This window comes from Apaloderma vittatum, unplaced genomic scaffold (genome assembly GCF_000703405.1).
Source record: "Apaloderma vittatum isolate BGI_N311 unplaced genomic scaffold, ASM70340v1 scaffold27025, whole genome shotgun sequence".
Lineage (NCBI taxonomy): Eukaryota > Metazoa > Chordata > Aves > Trogoniformes > Trogonidae > Apaloderma > Apaloderma vittatum.
Window position 1 is genome coordinate 20,511 of NW_009715809.1, and position 19,878 is coordinate 40,388.

General features: G+C 41.0%; 1 protein-coding gene across 1 annotated transcript in view; it reads left to right on the forward strand.

The window, feature by feature from the left end:
* The window catches only part of LOC104273853 (serine racemase-like), a 31,209-nt gene extending 18,400 nt beyond the window's left edge, over window positions 1-12,809 (forward strand). The window contains exons 6-12 of the mRNA XM_009869306.1: window positions 898-1,063; window positions 1,519-1,615; window positions 2,521-2,596; window positions 2,958-3,083; window positions 4,296-4,463; window positions 4,782-4,839; window positions 12,504-12,809. Coding sequence (XP_009867608.1) covers window positions 898-1,063; window positions 1,519-1,615; window positions 2,521-2,596; window positions 2,958-3,083; window positions 4,296-4,463; window positions 4,782-4,839; window positions 12,504-12,602 — 790 coding nt within the window. The 3' untranslated portion in view covers window positions 12,603-12,809. The remainder of the gene's footprint in view (window positions 1-897; window positions 1,064-1,518; window positions 1,616-2,520; window positions 2,597-2,957; window positions 3,084-4,295; window positions 4,464-4,781; window positions 4,840-12,503) is intronic.
* The last annotated feature ends 7,069 nt before the right edge of the window (window positions 12,810-19,878 follow it).

Sequence of the window (19,878 nt, forward strand, 5' to 3'; positions counted from 1 at the left end):
AGCACCACTTCCTAATCCCTAAATGTCCTGGGTCAAGTAAATCAAGTGGTCACTGGATCTATAACTCGCTTTGCTTATCCATTTGCCAAGAAAAGCAGAACAGACAGGAAAAGAGGTCTCATGTTTTCTGTTCATATATCATTCTACATTTACTCCTTGATAACTTTTAAATAAAAAACCCCCAGCTTTTAGAAAGAGATGCAAGTCAGTTGTGTGACTCTTCTTCAATCTTTTGACTCTATTTGTCCATATTCTGCTCATTAAATTACCTTTGCCTGAAAGTGTTTTACCAGTGTTTTGGCATGACTAAATGCTTCTCTTACCCTTCCAGAGTCTTCCAGAGTAATGTGAAGGTATCAGATATTGGCCCTGAATTGCGGAAAGACTTAACTCTATAGCAACATGTTTGGTATTTGTGAGGTTGAATGCAGTGCTCAAATTACATGAAAAATCCCATTTATCAGAAACACTAAATTCCACTTATAACTACAGAGAAGTAGATCTCCTTCCAAGACTTCGCTTTTAGTTGGGACTGCCACATTTAAAGTTTATGAAGTGTAAATGTAGTGACAGCAACGGAAGAATTACTTCTGGCTTACCATTTCTGTAAACACCTCATACTGGTAACACCAGAGATACGTGCTCTTCTCTCTGAGGGCTGTTTGGGGGGTTTGCCAACAGCACAAGTTTTCTCCCAGTAGGTAACATTACACTTTGCCCCGCAGATGATGGTCGATGTGGTGGCAGTGCCCACTGGTGTCGCCTCCTGCCCCCGTGCCAGTGCTTTACTCTCGCCTGTATCTCTTTCTGCTGAAAGACGTCTTTGAAAGTAGTAGATTGAACTGCGATTGCATTGACGACTGTGAACCCTGCTGAGCTGTGCCCTTCTTCCTGCAGGGAGGACAGCGCTGTCTACTTGTCGGGCCTGGGGACTGTGGGGCTGGAGGTGTACGAGCAGGTGCCAAAGCTGGATGCGGTGATTTTCCCAGCTGGAGGCCACTGTGGCTTGCTGGCAGGGTCGGCTGCTGCACTCAAACACCTCAACCCACATATTTCTGTCATTGTAAGTTTCCTTTTGCCTATGAAGCGTTGTGTTTTGATGGCTTTCACTACAATACAGCTGCTTTCAAAAGGCACTGGTATCCAGGGACGATGCCATACTGGTATCTGGGTTAGCTGGGAACAGGGAATGTCTGATCCTGTGGGCTTTACCTAGGAGAAGAGGCCTTTCCTGAGAGCTTGGGAAGCCTCCAGCTGCTTGGCTGGATTTAAGAAAAAATGTGTGAAGACTCTTCCAATGCAAATGAAATCCAGTTCTGTGCTTTGAAATAATTTCTTACTGGAAAAGTTTGGTCCTGATTAAGCCACAGGATAAATTCTGTGATAGTGCAGTTATGCAATTTTACATTAATTGTTAATTCTAAGGGGAAAATTTGTGCAGCTTTTTCGGTGTCTGCTTTGATGATGACAGCACTTATAACTGGATCATAAAGAATTGACAGTACTTGTCTTCCCCAGGGGGTTGAATCTGAAAGTTTCCCTGTATTGCAACAATCCCTAAAGGCTGGCCACCCGATTGAAGACCAGGCTTGCAGCAATCATCACTTTTATGGAGGTAAGAAAATGGACTTTTCTTTTGGAGGTAAAGGTTTTAATTGATTTCTCCAACCATATTCTTTTCTTGTTAGTTCAGTTTGAACATACTTTAAATGAAACATCTGAAGAGTCGGAATTTAATTAATGCTGTAAGAGCATCTTCTGACACATCTCCCTCACCATCACCCGACGGTGAAATACTATTTCCAGCGCATGTGAAATGTTTAGGTGAATACTTAAAAATACGAGCATATTTATCTGACCATTGTGCTCACAAGCAGCATCTTAACCAGTGAAGTCAATGAGAAAACTCTCGTCTAAGACTAACATGTGAAAAGGTGGTAAAATGCAGTGCTTAAATATTTACTCACAAAACTGCTCTCAGAACAACCGCTTTTATAAATAATACAATTGTTTCCACATCATTTGCTCAAAAACACCCTCAGCTGTTAAGCAATTTAAGAATATTCTGTTTACCTAATGTTCAAATCTCTGGAAGCTTTGGGTTATATGGGAGTTTTATAAAAAAAAACCAGCTCCTTAACTCTCTTGGTAAGCTCTGCCTGTCTCTGCTGCTTAGTGTCCTGCCGCAGCTAACAAACCCAGTGCCACGCTGAGCTCTTCTCTCCTTCGAACCTCATTGAACAGTGAAAAGCGCTGGGCTGCAGGGTCACTCCTGCACTGCAGCTATGCCAGGGAAGAATCCTAATTTTCTAAAAGGAGTCCAAAGTGGCAAAATCTCCCTGGGAGGATTGGTCTTTCATTACCAAGTGCAATTTTGTCATATAAAATAATAGAGCAACTTAAGATCACATAACAGCAGTGTGCTCTATGCATTAAGGGCACAAAACAGTCAGGACTCTCAAAAATGTTGAACTTGTGTAAAGCAGCCAGCTTCATGTTTTTGTCTTTTGAAATCTGCAGATGTGAGCGGGCTTTGCTTTGGCAGCAATTCTTTGCAGCTGACCGGGAAACTCGTGGATAAAGTTGTTGCTGTGAGGTGGGTGAAGAAAAGAAGTGAAATGAATAATACTGGGTGAACACTGTGTTGCATGTGAAAAAAATGTGCTGTACCACCACAGTATGGTGGTTTTTCATGAAAAGCAGAGAACAGGTTGGCAAGAGATGCCATCATGCACCCACTGTGAGAGCATGCTGGATATGGTTCTAGTAAAAAATGCCATCCTGTCTTTTAGTTAATAACAAGACCGAGATTTGTCCCCTAGCAGCACAGCTTGCTGTAACACCACCTGAGGTTGCACAGCCAGGAGGGTAGAAGGAACCCCTTTATCCATAGATGTATTATCTTCTGCTTTTAATCACTCTTTCATTTTGTTTTGACATAATTCTTGTGCCTTCAGGGAGGAAAACATCCTCATTTCGATGCTGAGATTGCTGGAGTATGAGCGAGCCACGGTCGATGCAGAAGGAGCCATTGGACTTGCAGCACTGGTTGCAGGGAAGCTGCCCGAGCTGAAGGGTAAAAGGTACGGCAGCTATTGCAACCAGGAAACTGTGGCAGAAAACATGGGTTTGAGTGCCTTGCTCCCAGGAAATGGAGAGAAGCTACTTGTTCTACGAGTGATGAGGCAGTTACTGCCCCTGAACCAGCAATGGGCTTATCTGTGGCACCTGCTTCAGGCTGAAGGGACCACTCACAGGTCACAAGCTCACATCGAGCAGCCTGGAGACCTGACAAATCTTGTTATTTTCCCGTATTCTCAAAGAGCTGTGGGAAAGGCAGTTAGACACAGCTCCACAGGGCATGGTCACATCTGTCAGGAGAGCATCCTGCTCCTGTCAGCCTGTTGCCTTCTTTCATTCCACTTGTGTAAATCAGCCCTGACTGTGGTGGGACAGCAGTTTGGCTGTTTTCGGCAGTCGCTCAGTGACAACTGCCTCCTGGCTCCGAGAATTCCTGCCTAGATAGTCAATGGGATTACCCTTGAGCTTAGCGTTAAATGCCTTCTTGCATCTGGGCGTGCTTAAGCGGCTTGAGCCTTGGCTCAAGACATAGTCTAGAATGTATTTAAACATATGTGCACTTGAGACAAAATAAAATTTCCAATGCACAATATTGTGTGCTAAGATACTGCTGAGGCAGTTCTTCAGAAGAGGCCAACAGTACATGCCGAGCAGCGACTAATTTCAATTGAATATAGCTAAAATAAAAGGGAAAATGCACAGATTTTGGTTTAAAGGGGTCAGGGCTGACTCTGCAGGGAGAGATTTATCATGGACTAACCCTGTGGCTCTTCACAAGCTCTTCAGACATTTCTGTACCCTTTTTGCAAGGTTGAGATGGATTTAATTAATGGTTACAGAAAGCCTTGAACATACTTGCTATCTAACTGTTCAGAGGCTCAGGCTCCGAATTTCCAGGGAAAAATGGTGTCACATTCTTAAATTTACAACAGACCTATAATTCTCCAGCGATTATCTCTAACAGAACTAAAATCTCCAGCAAATGCAAAAGGAAAACAAGGTTTCAGACCAACTAAGGCAGCCAGCTTCTAGACCCTCACTGCCTGCCCACAACTGATGCCAAGAGCCAGGAGCCCCTTTGACATCTAATACGTATTTATCAGAGGGCAGTCCTGGCAGTTCTTAAGCTGATGTTGAATACAGTGTCTGTGATTTACAGACACTGCACAGACAAATGCTAATCAAAAATCCTATTTTTTTTCCTCTGTTTTCAGGGTGGCGATTGTTATATGCAGTGGAAACTTGGAGCTACATTTGCTGCAACAGTGCATAGCTCGTGCCCTGACCCTTGATAACAGAGTGTGCAGATTTTCCCTTGTGCTTTCTGACAGCCCTGGAGACATTTCAAAGCTACTCGAGATTTTGTCTCGGGAAGAAGTAAGGTAAATCAGACTAGTAGGAAGGAGATATAGTCACAGAACAGCACAAAAATTATTAAATATTTGTACATGTTTCCAAATGTCCCATGAAGGCAAGTCTGTAAGTAACTACTTAATCAAAGGGTGTTTTTCTTGTTATGTTTCAGAAAAAAACTTTTATTTCCTTCATTTTTATTTCAATGTGCAGATACTTTTGCAGCATAGGACAAGTGTCTAATACAGAAAGCAGCAAAGATGACTACTGTCCAAACACTTACAGAAACTATTTTTAAAATGACAAAGGATTGTCGTGACGTCTAATTTATCCTTTATTTGATCTAGGGTTTTGGACCTCAAACAAGAACGCACGTTTGTGACGTCTGAGCTCTTCACTGTTGAGGTAAGATGAGATGCAATTTCAGTTTCTCTAGCAGTTCTGGCCTACCCTGGTTTATTCTGGTTTTCTATGTCTCTATATGACTGTGCTGAAGAAGTCCAATGGAATGTGCGTAGTGATCTGGGGAGCTGTGTGATAGGTAATTTCTTTGGTGTTGTAGAGCACTTTGCCTCACCAAGCAGCAGGCATAAAAATAATACAGGACCTGTTTTACCTGCTATTGGGACACTGTGGGTGAAATACTCCAGCTGTTACTATTGCAAACCTCCCATACGTGCGTGGTGGTGTGCCCAAGGTGGTGAGCAAGCTGCAGCATCCGTCCAGAACTTGAAGAGCCAGCTGAGTAGGGTGGCTGTAATTATCTGAGATCAGTTTGCCCTAAAGCAATGTGGAGAACATCCTTGCTCTTAAGGAATCCTCATTTTTAACTAGGGCCTCAGTTTCGTACCTTATCAGCAACGAGCACAGAGCAAAATCATTATTCCTTTGTTGAATATTTGATACGGTAACAGTGAAGAGGTGTTATCTTTAAAAGGATCCTTTGTCTCCTGGCATGTCTCTTACTTCAACCGGTTTGGCAAAGGCGTGGTTCTGCTGATTTCGTGCTACTGCCATCCAGATCCAACCTGACATAGTTTGGGAAATCACAGGTGGAAGTTGACTTACGGATCTTTGCTAAACAGGCTCATAACCAGGATTCAGTAATGCTGTTGAGTCACCAAGTTCTTCCATTTTGGCATGTAAATGGAATTTCTCACCTGGATACAAAGATCTGCTCAGTATTTTCACTTGCGGATAAAACGAATGGGTTGCATTAGAGTTGACTACAGCAAAGGACTACAGTGAAGTTCACGAACATCTTTCAGAACATGGTATTATCAGTTTTCTCAAGTGTCTAGGAATAAAACTTTCTTGTTTGTCCTAACAATAGACCAGCTTTTACTAGTTTGAGTAACCTGAGGATAATGTGACTCTGGATGGGATAGACAAAAGTCTCTGATTCAACATCTAACTTAGCTCTGAAAAACCTTTTTACTGAGAACTAGATTCAGCAAACCCTATAACTCTTCTAAAGTTTTCCATGAGATTTTTATGAAGTAAGGCTTGTAATTTTTATTGATGCTACTAAGTAAATTAAAGCAAATCCCCTCTCGTATTAGTTTTTGAGTGAGAACACTAAATCAATTTTCTGTTGCTCTTGCAACCTCTCCTAATGAAGCAGTTTTATCAGAATTGGTAGTAAATACAGTCCCTGAATGTAAAGGTGCCATGTGCTATTGTTTGCCCTTTAAACACAATGTATTTTCACTGACTGTCCACTTCAAAAACCTGGTCAAAGGGAGGAATTTGCATCCCTGAATAATTTAATTGGATGTTGGATTTGCATGATGGCTTTTAATTAGCCTGGGAGAGGCTATAGGATAATTAGATGTGAAGTACAAAGTACTGATCCAGATTTATAGAGCGCGGTGACTTTGGAGCCTGCTCTATCTGGTGACACCTAGTGAATCCTGAAGCTTTTCTTTGAAAGTTAAACAAGGGTAACCAAAAAGGGTAGAGTATTGAATTTGTCTTTAGGCATCAGAATGAATTTTCTCTAACCAGATATAGAGAAGTGTACGTATTTTCATAGTAAAGCTAATATGCATGGGGGAGGTTTTGCTTTTTTATTTGTTGTTTGTAAGGGCAAAAGCCCTGTGCCATCAAAGCATTTTAAGCATTTGCTCCTAAAGCGGGCCTTGCAAAGAACTTGGTGTAATTTTCATCAGCGTAAATTACAGCACATTAAGTGAAGCATGCATTCAAATCTGGATCAAGAACCAAAATCATCGTGTGCTGAATTGGTGGTAATAATAAGAAAGACATTACAGCTATACCCACTCCACTCTAATGCATACTTTGTAGATGCAGATGAAGTGTTTGGCAGAACAGAGCAGTAAATGTGGTGGCTTGTTTGAAACACTAAGTAACTCCATCAATGCTGTCATCTCAGTGTGTAATCATAGTTTTAGCTTTACCCTTTCCTTTCCAAAGGTGACAAACTTGACTTCTGGTCACTGTTTATTTGGAAGATAGAGCATTATTTTCTCCCCTCTAGTGAAATGCCTTGCTGGGTTAGTGTTTGTTCGCCTGGTGCACGCTTGGAACTCTCCGTGGGAAGATCTGCTTGCTGATAGTCTAATTGCATGGAGTAGTAAGGACTTTCTAGAAGGAAGCTTTATGTTCAAACTACAGTTCTGGAGGAATAATTTTTGGAACAGTTTATTAGATTCAGCTGATTTTAATGAAGTGTGTTTTGCAATTGAGTCAGCTAATCATGTTCTTTGAAATGATATGGGAGTTTCATTTGGATACTGCTTGCTCATACTTTCAGTTTAGATTCTCTTTCCTTGTGGTTCATACTGGATTTCTGTCTTGCAGAGGACTACACCCCAGTTCACTCTAACCTGAGCAGTTAGAGCATGGCTTCCAAAGTCTCGATGTTGTAATAGATAACTCTTAGCAAATCACACCAATAACCAGTCTGGTATGCTTCACATTTTACAGTTATTGAAACAGATTAGGTGGCCAGGCATATCTAGACAAAAAAAAAAGATCGGAGTTAAGGAAAAAATCATCTAGTATCACCAGCTAACTGGATATAGAGATTTAAAGGATTACCCAGTTTGTGGGAGGAAGCTACAACTTGCTTCTGTGAACATTCCATTTGTAAACTTCTTATTAGTCATATAAATCCCTTTAATTTCATATTACTATTGACTGAGAGAGAAGTCAATGAGAAAAATTAATAAGAAACTTCAGTTAAGATCTTAGCTATGAAGCTGTGCAAGGCTCTGCTATAGAACAGCAGCTTGCTTGCTTAATGGGCGTCTCCTATTTGGACACAGGCACCTCAGCTGAAAATAAAATAATCTTTGAGCTGATCAAGGTTCTAGAAAAGTTTTCTTCTCACCACTGAATCTGCAGTATAATCAGACTGGCAGATACAGGAGGGTCCTGGAACAGAACGGCGAGGGCCAACAAGGTCCTGAAGTGCTCCAGCAGCTCACAGAGAGGTGGCTGCGGTGGCAGTTTTCCCTCTGGCCTCAGTTCTGTTTGATGTTATGGGGTTATCTGGTCTGTTCATTTCAAACCTCTTGGGAGCTTAGCTCTGCTGTGGTAACTCAGAAGAGACCAGCTGTAAGAAAAGAGCATCCATCACATTAGTTCTCCCTCTGACTGTGTAAAAAATAGTAATTCACAAATCAAATATTGCTTTTTCTTTATGATAACGTTGCATGCTGTTCCAGCAGTGTGGGCTTTCCTGCCTCACCTTGTGTGGCGTAACACCTGTTTTTTCCATGCAGTTTACTCGCCTCAGGCCAGAACTCGCTAAGTTATTTTAGTCTGTTCTGGTCAACTTGAGTAAATTCCTTTGGGCCAACTTCCATGTTATGAAAGTCCAAAGGAGATTATTTTGGACTAGAGTCCCCAGTTGCCCACATAGTCCGTATTATCGCCCAGTGAAGGAGGACCATGCAGCTGTCCAGCTACGAGAAGGACACTATCATTCTGAAAGCATTTCCCGCATGACTTGTTTCCATGTTCCAGTTTGCCATCAGAAAAATAGAGATGTTTGGAGTGGAAAGTCCAACAAGACATTTCTTCTGAGGCTCTCTGGAAGAATTTGATCGTTTTCTTTGACAGCATTCCACAGCAGACTAACTTGGTGCAGAATAGCCTGGCTTAGCTGTAGAAATAAGGATCGGAGTCCAGGCAGGCTGAGAGTAGACCTGTTGGATTATTTTCTGATTTAGGTAATGTGATGGCAACTTGTTTGTGCTCATGCTCACTGACCTGCATGCAAGAATATGCCAAAAGATAAGGGCTCAGGTTGCACTTGGTTAGTGACAGCTGAGGCATCTGCTGCACTCTTTTTCAAGCGTTGTGTCGCACTGACCCTGTGGACTACCTGGCAGCTGATGCCCCAACCATAAACTGAAGTGCTGTTGCCAAATAGTCTGTGGTGTGCAGTAACCTACACTGGGAGTTTACTGAAGAATTCAGAAAGCGGCGCAGTTGTTGATTCTTTTAATAGAAATGAAAAGCCTTGCCTTATTTATAGAACTGAAGACAGTGTATATAAATAAAGATTTCATAACTCCAGTGATTTTTGTGCGAACAAACCCATGGTGTTGCTGAGCACGGTGTATTATGAATATTAAGTCATTTGAATCCTACGAGACCAACAGTTTGGAAGGTGATGATGAATATGGTTTCTAGGATTAAAGAAGTGGGATACAAAGGTTCAGTGGATGAGTCAGGGACATAACGAATTGCACTAGCTGGTTACAATCTAATTTTACATGGAGCCTAGATAAGCACAGGAAAATGAACTCTTTTGGTTGAGCAACACTACTGACATTTCTTCTGCTCTCTAGCACTGGCTCCGCATGTCCACCCTATATCTGCACACACAAACTACAGATATTGGGCATCAGGGAAATGAGGTACACTGAATTAATTGTTAATATCCAGGAAAATATTATCTAAAAGGCAAAGTGCCCACACATGAGACTTGTTAAAGGGGAGAAGAGGTGCCCACCCTGGTGCCTGAATTATTCAGCATAGAACTTTGCACACTTCCTCATTTTGTGAAGCTATGAACTTTCCTCTCTTTGACATTTAATTAATTCCTGTGAATATTTTCATTTATGCATCTGGATTTTGGTGTTGCACAGAGTAAGAACTTGTGATCAACTTTTCCTTTACCTTTTTTCAGCCTTTGTCTTACTCTTGCAGTTATTTCTAGTTGTTAAATAAAACTCACAAGACTGTGAAGACTGTTCTGTCTTCCATTACTCATAGGATTGCTGTTAAAAAACCCAACAGGCTAACTAAACACTTATGCCAGAATCAGTCTTTAAGCTACCTGTCACAGAGAAAGGAATTCTGAACACAGTATAAAATATCCATCTGGCTGGTAATTTTAATGGTCTTACGGGACCAGATCATTTTTATTTATTTTTTTTAGTCCAGCAAGGATAAGATATGCAGGAGAGAAATACATAAAATATACTCATTTTTTGTTGTTGCTTTTTGATACACAGAAAATAAAGGTCTGCTGTGCAAACATGGTCCTGCAGTTAGAGAGAGCTCTATTGAATCAAAAAGCCTATGTCTAGTACTGAGGGTTTAAAGCAAATTTAAAGTAAAATTTTCTCTAGTTGCTGTGAGTTATCTTGCCTGGAGTATAAGAAATGCCAAGCAATAGGTTTTGTCATTTGTTCTTAAATAAGACCAATCTGGAGCACTTACTTCATCAGTAGATATGCAACCTCCTGTAGCTAATAAAATGGAAGTGACTCTTCATCCCAGATAAATATAACCCTCACATACCTCCCCAGGTAAATGAGCATTGCTTTGTTGGACATGCATGTAAATTGTACTTCCCACATGAAACAAATAAGAGAGAGGAGTTCTGTGAGAGTCAAACTGCAGCGTAAATTGGCTTAAAGAGAGCAAGAGAGCAAATTCTTCCCTTCCTTGCTGTTTAGATCTGTGGCTGCTCTAAAGTGCAGTGTGATTCTCTGTTCACTCCTGCTGCAAGCAAGTCTTCTCTCTTCCTCTATTTGACATTTGTGAAAGATCAGGTGAATTTCTGGAGTTATTATTGCTGCTGCTTTTCTTGTTGCATTTGCAATACACTGCAGCATGTCAATGGCCATGTCACAGGTTGGATGCTGTGCACGCACAGAACAGAAAGACAGGTTTTTTGTCCAAACTATTTCTAAGCTCTGTCTCCCATCTATCCAAGGCTGTCTGGCTTCAATCATTAGAAGAAAGAGAAGGGCAGAGAGGAGGATAGCTAGCTCTCTAGATCAAAATGCTTTCCCTTGCTTGCTCCCTGGGCAGAGCAACTGCTTGCTGCTAAACCTTCAAAGCCAAACCCGGCAAGCCCAGGCGGATTCCAAGCGCGGCAATTGATTTGCTTAGGACTAAACAGGCATGATTGCCGTGGAAGGGGAAAAATTTTGCTTTTCTTTAATTATAGACTCTGAGAAATGAGTATGTGCTTTTGAAGAAATGACTGAGAAGCTTTAGGGATTTTATAAGCCTTGGAATGGATAATGGATATTTGGTACTTTGGTGCCTAGATATCCTTTAGACACTTTTCCCAATCTTTGTGTTCTTTCCTCTTCCCTCATTATGAATTGTCTTCTGTGTCTGTCCTTCTTGAAGCTAAATCTCCCTTCTCCCAAGGAAAAAGGCATTCAATTTCTGTTTCAACGAACCAAAAAAGAATAGAACCATGTTCAAGATAAGAGAGGTATTACAGAAACAGATCAGAAATTTAGCTTATTTCATGATGGATATTTAAGAAGCCAGTTTTCTAATTAAATGAGCTCATAGCTGTTGAGTTTAACCTGCAGTTAGTCTTTTATCTTTTCATTCAACATGTTTGCTAAAAGTTTACTGGCTTTTTAAGCTCATTCCCAGAAATGTGAATTCACAGAGTTCTTATTTAGAAATGTTCTCCTAAACATACTTGAGTAGAAACTATTTTTTGCCTTGTTGCTTTCTATAAATGGTGCAGCTCTGATAAGAGCATTATACAGGGCATCTGTCCCTAATAGTCCACATAAAGTTACCATGACTAGTTTTGCTTCTGTTCTCTGTAGATTTGCCTGTTACAATAAACTGTCTGTTGTTCCACCATGATTTATCTTGGATCCTTTCCTCACTAGATTTCCACATTTTTGTAAGGTCTTTTTTCCATGTGACATTTGCAACATCAGTGCTAATTCCAGCAGGGTCAGTGGTGCTGGCAGTTAGTAGTCTAAAAATGTGAAGCATTATTTTCCTTCTGCACCTTCATGTTGGTGCCTCACCTTCAGCAGTGCCCAGATTTTCAAAGGATGCAGTAGAGGTGTATGTAGAAAAGAGGGATTAAAGAAGAACTGAAAAAAATACATTGTTATTGTCCTCAGTGGCTGTATTACAGAATTGTCAATAATACCTGTGGAGGGAAATGAAGAGTAAAAAGAAAATGACCAAGTCAAGGTTTGCTTGGATTTAGTTTGATTTAGCAACAGAAACCCAGGTGTGAATCAATAAGCAAACAGAAATTCAGTGTAAAACAAGAAAGTATGTTAGTAAATTAAACCAGCCAGAATACTGCTGAGATGATAAAGGACTGGGAGATAACTCCATGAGAGAGAAGAGGAAGAGAATGTAAAAAGCCTAAAGGATGGAACAAGCACTGCCCAGAAACACAAGAAATGGGGAGAGGTAAAAGTAAAGATACTGGGGAGGTGGCAGCTGCACCATGTACGTATCCCAGGGAATGGGAAGGAGAAGCTGGCTACGGATGACTTCAGGGAAACCAAGAGTAAGCAAGCACTTGTCCAAGACCCAGCAGAGGATCAGTCTATCTTCTTCACACTCTGAAAGCAATAAAAAGTAGGGCTATTGGAAGGTTTTAAGACCCTGCAGAGGGACTGGAAGAGCCCCAGATGTCTGCATTGTCAGTTTTCTTACCTGCATGGATGGAGGATGTGAGGTCCAGAGTTTTTATGTTGAACTGATCATTTTGCTTTCACGAGTTTATTTTAGGATTTCTTTGGAAGTGCCTTTGTCTGAGACTGCTGCCACGCTGTCAGGAATGTTCCTAATTCTTTTCCCAGGTCACCTGCACCGTGGAGACCAGAGACAAGATCCATACAGCTCAGCTGAGGAACGCGCTCCTGGAACGCTACCCCACAGCTGCCTGGACGGAGCGGTGATGGGCACAGCACAAGGTAAAGAGCCGAGGTCCTCTGACAAGTATTTTACAGAGCCCTAATTCTGAGGCATTCAGAGCAAATAAGCAAATATTATGTTTCAAAGCTGAACAGTTAGGAAATAGTTTCAGGATATTTATTTCCTGCTCAAAACGTAGTGAATGTCCTTGGGGAAAAAAGTTAAACTCAAAACTTTAGCTTAGCTAAGGGAAACTTCTAGTCTCTGCTGGTGTTGGAATTTAGTAACTCATTATCAGCTGGCTGTCTGGATTTTGGCTAGTATGTAGGATCCAATGGCATTCAATAAATAAACATGGAGAAGGCGTTTTTCTTTAGATCTGAATATAGACCTCTCACAGGTCTCTTGATTTTGATGGCCCTACGTCACATAATGCAGCTCCTTCTGCTGGACTTTGCCACATATCTAGCATAGTAGTTTTCTATTTCCAAGCCAGAAGCAGTTTTACATTTCCTGAATCTGCTTCAGGAGATACATACATGTGTGTGGGTGTGGGTTTAACACACTTCTGTTCTGATCTTTGCTATAATGTGAGGAAAAATTATGCTAATAAGATGCAATTTAAACAAAAGCAAAAAACCCTCAGAAGATAAAAGCCAATATTGTATTATTATTTTTTTTCCAAGGGAAAATGATCCTATTTATAAAATAAAGTTCTAGAAGATGTTGCAGCAGTAAAAACTACCATGTATTCTAAATATAATTAGACCTCATATGCAGAACACAGATGTAATTCTGTCCTCTGCTTTTGCAGACTCTACATAAAACTTAGCATATAAAACGGCTTGTGTTTCTTTATAAAAAGGGGTCTCTCCACCCATGTGAATTTTGTAATTAGCATTCCACTGATCATCTTAGTCTGCCTAAAAGAGACTCTATCCATCTCACCTGACAGATTAAGTACACTGCTCAGAGTGAAATATATTTAAAGACCGCATGTTAGTATCCAAAGGCAGTGCCAGGAGAAGAGGAAGACTAAGTCTTAGGCACATGGCTAATGCAATTAGCAAAGAACACATTGACCTAAATACCATTTTCATCACTACAGGCAGAGACCAATTAATAAGGTAACAGAGAGGGATGGCAAGAAAGGTAAGAGACATTCAGGCCATAGCAGTTGCCTTTCCACTTGGGCAAAATTTGGTTTAAGGCCAATTGCAAAAGAGCCAATACATACCATTCCACTAAGTGTATAAAATAATGTATTTGGAAGTGCCCTAGCAGAGCCCAGCTGAAAACCCAGCAAGGTCAGCGTGAGCATCTCCACAGGCTGCATGGGATCAAATCATTCCAGTTCCCATGTGCAGAGCTGGGTGAGCTGCTGATAAGCGTCCATGAAAACCAACTTTTACTGTAGCTTTTTGGGGGCAGAGAGATGCTGCAAGCCCATAGTGATGCTCCTTTGTTGTCATATTATAATTTATAATTTGAGTTTCCATCTCTAGTCCTCCCCTGCAGTTAGGAACAGCATTGTTAGTCCTTTTCCTTTTTTGGTTCTACAGTGGGGAAACTTTTGTTTCTAAAGCCCAGTCAAGAAGCCACACGTGGAAGAGGAGATTCCCTGGGGTAGGCGAAACATTTCTCTGCCCTCTCTTAATTCTAGTCTATCTGTAGGGTAGGAAGGGCATCATCCTGAGAGTTAGAGCAACCTAAACAGAGGGTACCTACGGACTAAAAAGATGAACCACATATCCAATCTAATGCAGATCTCATCTGTATTGTATCTGCTGCTTGTTGTTATCCAGCTATAACTTAACTTCCATCTACAAGGTGGGATGAAGAGGGCAGCATTCTGGGCATCCCTGTAGTATTTTCTACTGGAAAATAATCTTATTGTGGCTCACAAAGGAGGAGGAGTAAAGAAGAGACTCTCACAAATGGTGAATGAATCACAGAAGTTCACTGATGTGGCAAATTTTTTGAAGGGCTGTATTGGTTTGCACATGGAACTTAAAACTATCAATGCCCCAATGGTTAGTTTGTTTCCCTTCTTGCCATCCAGAATGATGGGTACAGGGCTTGGTCTCCAGACCATGACTTGTAAATCACAGCCTGTCAAACAAAACTCCTTTTTTCACAGTCAGAAGAGTTTAAGAAATCTGTATAGAAATATGTGATGGCGAAGAGCAGATTTGGGGATGTAAAACCACTACAAATAAGGGTCTAATTATCCTCTCTTCTGGCAAAGGTCTCAGGAAATTTTGAGGATGCCTCAGGTATCTACGTGAAAAGAAAATGTGACTTAATAACCAATGTTTTCAGTAGTGGCCAGCAGCTTCTGCTGTCTGAATCCTTGGTTTAACGTCCTGCATTATTCTGGAGTTTGCTTTTTCTAGAAGCTCAGAGCATTAACAGTTTCTTTCCTCATCAGTTGGAACTGCATTTAGTAAGTCTTCACAAAACCAAGGCAAGAGAGGTAGCGGGCAGAGCAACCCAGAATGAATGCACTCAGAATCACTGTATGATTCTGAAAATGGTTTTGGGATGGAAAAAAAGGGAGGGGGAAAGAAAAAAAAAATGAAAGTGATGTCTAGAAGATACTTAAAATGTCAAGCATGATATACGCAGTTTGGTTTTATTTTTATTGTACTAAGTATAAACACACATTGTAAATCATTCTTCAGTGTTAAACGCTTTACATGTGAATATAAAGATACCAGAGTTGATTTCCATTCTATAGTACTTTTATGCGAATCCATTGGCTTTAAAACTAAGAAGAAATACTTCCAAGGGAAAAAAAAATATCAAAAATTAAACATTTAATTGAATGTAGAAAGAAGTATCTTGAAATATCTGTGCCGCTAACCTTTTTGCATTTTGAAATATAATGGGACTATGGCATTTCGAAGCTCTAATAATGTGTTTTTTAATGTTTCATTTAAAGATGTATTTTTATATAGAGTATTCCTATGTACCTTGAAGAAAAAGTAACTTTAATGATTATGTAAAAATTTTACAAAGTGTTAAATCAGAAAAATGTAAATCTATTTATTTGAAAAATAATTAAAATTATGCCATACCACCTCAGCAATGAAAGGTTCATCATTCTCTCGTATGGTACTGTTAACAGCCTTGTGTTAAAAATTCAGAGTTCAGGGTCAGAGTTCTCCATCACTGACATCAGCACAAAATCCATGCCACCTGCGTGTGGGGAGCTCTGGGCTGCCTGAGAGGTGAGCCCGGGGGGCAGGACCACTGCTTGTGCCCCACGGAGCAGGGCAGGAGCCTGCAAAGCTGCTCCCCAGCGTGGCCGGGTGAGCATCAGCCCTTGCCGGCTTGGAAAGAGACACAGTCTCACATCCCGGAATAGGTGCAAACAGCACCTTGCTCGTACCTGACTCTGTTCCTGGGCAACATGTAGAGTCCAGGTGCAAGAGGTGCCCTGGGCTGGGCTCATGTGGGTGAATGAAGTCCGTGATATCTAGCAAATTGGATCTCAGAGATGCTCACCACAAATACTGTGAACTTTGGTAAACCTGTCCTTCAGTTTCAGGGCACAGCAGACTGCAGTGGCTAAAATGCACATAAGTGTCTCCAGCAGGAGACGATGCTTTGACCCAGGTAACTCTGCCAGAGCTAAGCTGCTTAGCTTTGGGAGCAGTCCTGTGAATACAAGGTTTGTCAAGACACAGCACAACTTCTTTCAAGGACTGATGTGAACAAGGTGTGGCCTTTAGTTGAAACAAAACCTCTTCCGACATTGATTCCTTAGTTTCTTCACCCAGGTCCTATTAGCTCTGGATTAATATCTACACCTCTGCCAGTTTACATAGCATCAGGAAAAGTTCATCTTCCCAAGCAGGTGGTGTGTCCTCACAAGCAGCACCGTGCCACCCAGTCTGCTGCTTCTGGAAGATTTCGAAATGCGTCTTCCTCCTTCCCATACCAAAATGCCGTGAGTGCATTTGATGTGCTGTATCAGACTTCTGCCAGATCCAGACCCAGGTGTGTGCTTCTGTGATCAGAAAAGGAAACTGCAGGGCTCTGGGTCTAGGCTGTAATTCCTGCCTCTCATTTATGGGATGGCCAAAGTTCTCCTGACACCTTCTTTGCTGTTTACCTGTAAGCAGTCTGCCAGCCATAGGATATTGAAGTTTGCAGGTTCTTTTTATTACAAACCTTTGTCTTCATATGCTCCCAACTTTTTGCTGCATCCCAACAGAGATGGAACCCTTTTGAACGTCACACCCTCCTGAGCTGATGAATTTCCCAGTGTTCAAAAGCACCTTATATATTTATTTAAATAAAGCTGCAAAGATTAGTGGCTGTAGTCAGAAAACATTCTACTAAATACCAATGTCTTGAAGTAACTTGATAGCAATCACATATAACAACAAGGTCCCTAAGCCCATCCAGCCTGTCTTTCTGAAGAAAGGAAGAGTCTTTAAGGGGCAGACCCAAATCAGCTTCACCTGAGAGCACCCACAGAAAGGATATGAGGGGCTTGCCCTGCCTGCAGAGGGGAGGGTGTGTTGGTGATGAGAGTTCAGCTGTGCTGCTGGTGTTGCTGGAAAGCTCTTCGAGGTGCAGGTACTCTTATTTGTTTGCTGTATTGGGGGGTTTTTTTGTAACACTGAGCTTTATAATCTCTCACGCTTCTACAATTTGTGGAAAAGGGTGTTGCTCATGTGTAGTTTTTCTTTTGTGAAGAAGTCTAGCACATCTTTATGAGATTTTTAACTTGTGTAGTTTCTAAACTTGGTCAATTTGTCTTCCTGTGTGTTCCCTCAAGGGACAGCTAAGAGGTCTGGCTTTGAGAGAAAAGTCTTTAAGAATGTTGATAAGTGATACAAGAGTATTCCCTATATCTCTCATTCCTCCTCTCTCCTCCTCCTTCCCAATCATGCATGTGCTGTGATTATGCTTGGAGTTGTAGGGGCCTTGGTAAGGTCTATGTAGATTGTGCCATATTACTACTACACCTTTGAAGAGTGACAGTAAAGGAAATGTTGAAGGCTTTTTGTTTCTTTTGCTTTCACAAAGGATGAGAATTTCTAAACTGTAAGCATGTTGCTGGCAAGATAAAGTGAATGTATAGGCTGTTGGCCATATGCCAGAAGTTTTCATTAACTTCTCAAATAAGTGGAGTCATTAAGAAAAAAAATGCTCTAGAAGTATCTCTTTATGTTGTAAGTGGCGATCACCTGCTGGGAGACAGGGGAATGAAAATGTACAAGTTTGTAATTAACAAGTAAAAAAGCAAAGGATTTTTAAAAGCTGCATAGCCTTCTTAATAGTGCGGTGAGCCTGTCGGCCTCATTAACGAGGGCTCACATGCATCAGTACTGTAATTAGAAAATGTGAATTGGTGTTCCCCTTTTCTTATTCAAACATAAGACAAAACTACAGATTCTCTCATTCGTGGAAATGTTACTACATACGGTACTTGTGTTTTTCTTTGCAAAAGGTCATTTGCCTGTAAGCCTTAAAATCAGAGAGCTAAGGGTCACTTTCCATAACATGTTCCTCAAAAATCTTCCATATTTCTATGCAATGTTGGCAATTTTTTATCCCACTGCCCCAGAGAGTGAGCCCAGAGTGCCTACAACCAGCAGGCTGCAGGACTCGTGCTGCTCTTCCTGTTTATTGTGGAAAGGGTATTTTGATTGTAATAGAAAGAATTGCTCTGTGCGATTAAGAGTTAATCCTTTACTCTCACTATTAGGACAGCCTGGAGGAATGCTTATGCCTGGTGTAACCAGCTCTGTTTCCAAGAAGCCCATTACTAGCCACGAATATCTGTCTCTTTATGGGCTTAGCTAGTTGCTGACCTGGACTCATGCTCCTGTGGGCTTTCTTTAATTACTAATTTTGTACAATATTACGGTATGTATATCTTGCTGCAATGCTAGAGACACTACAGCCATATTCAGAAATGCCTGTATGTTTTGTGTAGACACTCATTTGCAGGATAAATTAAGAAGAGAAACAACTTATCTGCTTCTTTAAAATCTTTATTCTAGGGTCACAAACTAAGATGAAAGATTACACAGTAAGACATAGCTCAGGCTCTTGACATTCCTGTTGGATTTCTAGACACTAAACAGAAGTTTCTACTTCTCTACAAAATGTTAATATTACCAGTTCACCATTTAAAAACCAAAAACCAAACCACCATTTCAAAGCTTCCAGCAGTTCTCCGTGCTTTTAGTACCCACTGAAAAGCAAAAACTCTATGTGCCTGTGCTTGAATAAGACTTCTCCATCAGAAGCGTTACTCTGCAGGTACTGCACAAGGCCTAAGTTTGTTACTGCCTTGTGGAGCTCTTTGTTAGCAGAAGAACCACCTTTTCCAGCTCTTTCTTCCAAAACAGCACCACAGATGGTGTGGTAAAACTACTCCACACACACCATAGTTAGTATTTTAAATAATTATTTTAAAAAGTGCTAAAATAAGACAGGCTAAATTCTTGTTCAAATTAAGACAGTATGACAGAAAGCTCACTAGACATGCAGGAAGTACTTCCACAGGTGCTTAAGATGGTTTCCCATCCACAGATTTCAGGACATCGGCATCTGGGAAACAGTGTCCATCTACTCGCTACACCCAATTCCATTTACAAATATAAAATTTTCAACTAGGCTTTGGAATGCTAATTTCTTGGATAATAAATTACTTTTCAAAAAAGCTGCCCTCAGACCTACAGGATTAGTACTTTATATTATGCTAACTCAAAGATTAACATTTTCATTCCAAAGATGAGGTCATGCTGCATGCAATTTAAGGCACATGTATTAAACCAGGTTCAAGTGCTTTACATATCCGAACTCATCACTGCACTTCAACCTCAACTGAGACTTGGTCTTTTTAATGTGCCTGCAGCTGTACAGCAGTCTGTCCTCTGCGGAAGAAAAGAAGTTGATAAATCAAAGTACAAAGACCTGGCTCTAACAACGAGAAAGCCAGTAAAATGTCCTGTAGAGAAAATGTAATCCTATCACAAAGTAGATGTACGTTGCCTCATGGCTGAAAATAACTCTCTGTAAATAAATAGAGATAAAAAACTCTCTGTAAATAAAAGGTAATTTATCAACCCCTACTAGCTGCTAGGGACTTTTCAATGACAATCGCAGAATACATAGTCTATGTCAGAAACCTCTGATGAGCAATTTCTGGCTTCTTGCATAATAAAGGGGATTAAACTTTGTCAGACTGAAGTGCTGAGTTTCTCCGGAATTATCCACAGCACCATGAGAACTGTAATTGTCTTGTCTGGTAAGAGGAGAGTTACTTGGGTAGAAGGGCACCATGTAGCAGGA